Genomic DNA, 2491 nt, shown 5'->3' with positions numbered 1-2491 from the left:
GTCTTCTTAGGCACCATGTGAAGTGGTGATGCCCATTTACTGGAGGAAGGGCGGATGATGCCAAGTTGCAGCATGTGTTCGAACTTCGCGCGAGCGATCTTGAGTTTCTCCGGCGACAAACGCCGGGGTCGGAAATAGACCGGTGGGCCGGAGGTGACGATGTGATGGCACACGTCATGTTGCACCGGTTGCGTCCAGTCCGGCAGGCGCGTCAAAGTGGGAAACTCGCGTAGGAGCGCGGCGAAACGTTCGTCCAACATGGCAGAAATAGGCGCTATGGGCGATGTGCCTGATGATGGGACGCCGGGAACGGATAGCTGGGTCACGGAGTTGATGAGACGGCGTCGTTGGATGTCCACAAGGAGTCCGTAGTTATGCAAAAATCTGCTCCAATGACTGTATGACGGACGTCTGCAACCAGGAAAATCCAGCGGAACGCTCGTCGAAGGCCAATGTTTAGCATGACGGAGCGTGCCGAGAAAACTGGAATCCTGGTGCCGTTGAAGGTTAGCAAAAACGACACAGGTGTCGCTTTTCGGTCGGAGTGCTTTGCGGGAAGAATGCTGACGTCAGCACCTGTGTCGAGTAAGAATCGTTGACCCGTAACTCTACCCGTCACGTATAAAAGGCGACTTGTGTGCTGGGCCGGACCACTCGTCGCCGTTAGAGGTCGGCCGGCCTGTTTCCCTGCCAAGCGCAGGGACGCCGACAGTGACGAGCGTCGTTTCCAAAGCGGCGGTTGTAGTAGCAAACGCCAGGCGTTCTAGTTGAGGTTTCATTTTGGGTGCCCGTGCGTCTTGATATGCTCGAACTACGGCTGCGTGGGCGACGAGACGCGCGGCGATGTTCCGCTCCACAGATGATGCGTTCTAGGCGCTCACACAAGGAGTCGAGCCGAGATTGCACTGCGGAAGAGCAGCGAAGAGTTTGCAGAGCGGTTGTATTGTCACCCGGAGACGGTGACGTGGCTGCGATGGTTGGGGTGGCTACTTCCATGACTTTGTCAGCCAAAGCGGCAAGTCCGGTAAGGTCCATGGTAGAGGCTGTCGCCAGGACCATCTGCACGTTAGCCGGGAGTCGTTGCAACAATCCGCGCAACAGCGTGTCGTCGATGAATCTCGCGTTGTTTCCGAGCAGCTGGCTCATTCGGCGAAGAAGTTGACTAGGGCGTCGGTCGCCGAGTTCTTCAGCGGACAGAAGCTGCTGGATGCGAGAATGTTGTGAAGCTGCTGTGCGCTGTAGCAGTGCTGCCTTGAGATCGTCATAGGCGGCGGCAGACAATGGGGAGTTCAACAAATCTGCTACCTCGTCAATGGCGGCGGGCGAGAGCGCTGCGACGGCGTAATGGAACTTCGAGGCTTGAGAGCGCATACCAGCGACTTGAAATTGCGCTTCGGCCTGAAGAAACCACGCCGAAGGATGCTGGTCCCAGTATTGTGGGAGGCGGACAGCGATGGCGGAACAGGATGGCTCACCGCGCTCCTCGGAAGGGTTCTGGCCTTGAGCTTTCGTAGCGTCGGTCTGGTCCATGGTCGTCTCTACCAGAAGAGCGTATGGCAGTATCACGTCCGGGTTCACCAAACTGTTGCGACGAGCGACCACGTAGACCGGTCAAGTCTCGGGCTCTCGCAGGAGAGGAAGAATCGACACTCGATCTCTTAGCGTAGCATTCTTTTAATGATCTCCTTCGGAACGCTAGCCCGTGCCGGAGCGTGCCAACTGCTCGAGCCCCATGTAGACGCGAGCGTCTGCATCTCTAGTGCGACGCCGATGCTGCTGCCGCTACAAGATTAACCGTCCTGAAGAGGGCACTAATTTATTAAAGGGCCATTGTCGAGGAATCCTGGGGAACAGCGTCGACGGCAGGTTCACAGTTAGCCACATGGTTGCCTCGTATTGTGCAACGTTTGAGACCAGGGAACCGGCGAAAGGGTGGGAGTTCGCGAAAAGGTTGGACGTTGGGGGCAGGAGGTTGTGAACGGTTCGGCGTTTGTGATTAACCAGTGCATGCCCTCGACGAGTGAAAGAGGGCAATAAACGATATTGACACGTGTACTTGTTTGTCTTTATCGGGCGACACGTTTCACCGCCTAAAAAATCTTATATCGCCGCGCAGGACGCGCGTGCATGTATCCGAAGTTTCTGGAACGTTATCGATACTTCCATCCGCTGTCTGCGACCGAACCTTGTGTAATGTGATCGCATGTGTGCGCGACGTGAACAATGTGGAAGTTTGTGGAAGGCACGCGGGTCCCAGCGATTAGTCTGGAACATTCGACGGCTGATGAATAAAAGCCGACGCCCTTGACCCACTGATCAGATTTTCGACGATCGCCGACCGTGTTCGCCGCTATCGTTCTGCTATAAGCGTAGCCTGTTTTTGTGGGCACAGATTCGCCGAATAAAAGTTAGTTTTGTCTTTCACAGTATTGTTACTGTGTTCTTCAACGTCACCACCACTTCACATATGGTGGAGGTGCTTTTCGTTCAT

The 2491-nt window shown here is 55.4% G+C and overlaps 1 protein-coding gene across 1 annotated transcript; it reads right to left on the bottom strand.

Annotated features, from left to right (window-relative positions):
• Positions 1–663: 663 nt before the first annotated feature.
• On the bottom strand, positions 664–1530 carry LOC126534028 (uncharacterized). Its single transcript, XM_050181240.2, has one exon. It carries the CDS (start codon positions 1528–1530, stop codon positions 664–666), a length of 867 nt encoding a protein of 288 aa, XP_050037197.1.
• Between the last annotated feature and the right edge of the window lie 961 nt (positions 1531–2491).

This window comes from Dermacentor andersoni, chromosome 7, assembly GCF_023375885.2.
Source record: "Dermacentor andersoni chromosome 7, qqDerAnde1_hic_scaffold, whole genome shotgun sequence".
NCBI lineage: Eukaryota > Metazoa > Arthropoda > Arachnida > Ixodida > Ixodidae > Dermacentor > Dermacentor andersoni.
The sequence above is the reverse complement of the archived record's forward strand: the minus strand, read 5'-3'. Positions and strand labels throughout refer to the sequence as shown.

Excerpts from the sequence above, each read along its gene's own strand:
- LOC126534028 (XM_050181240.2), bottom strand. The coding sequence starts at position 1,530 with ATGGACCAGACCGACGCTACGAAAGCTCAAGGCCAGAACCCTTCCGAG.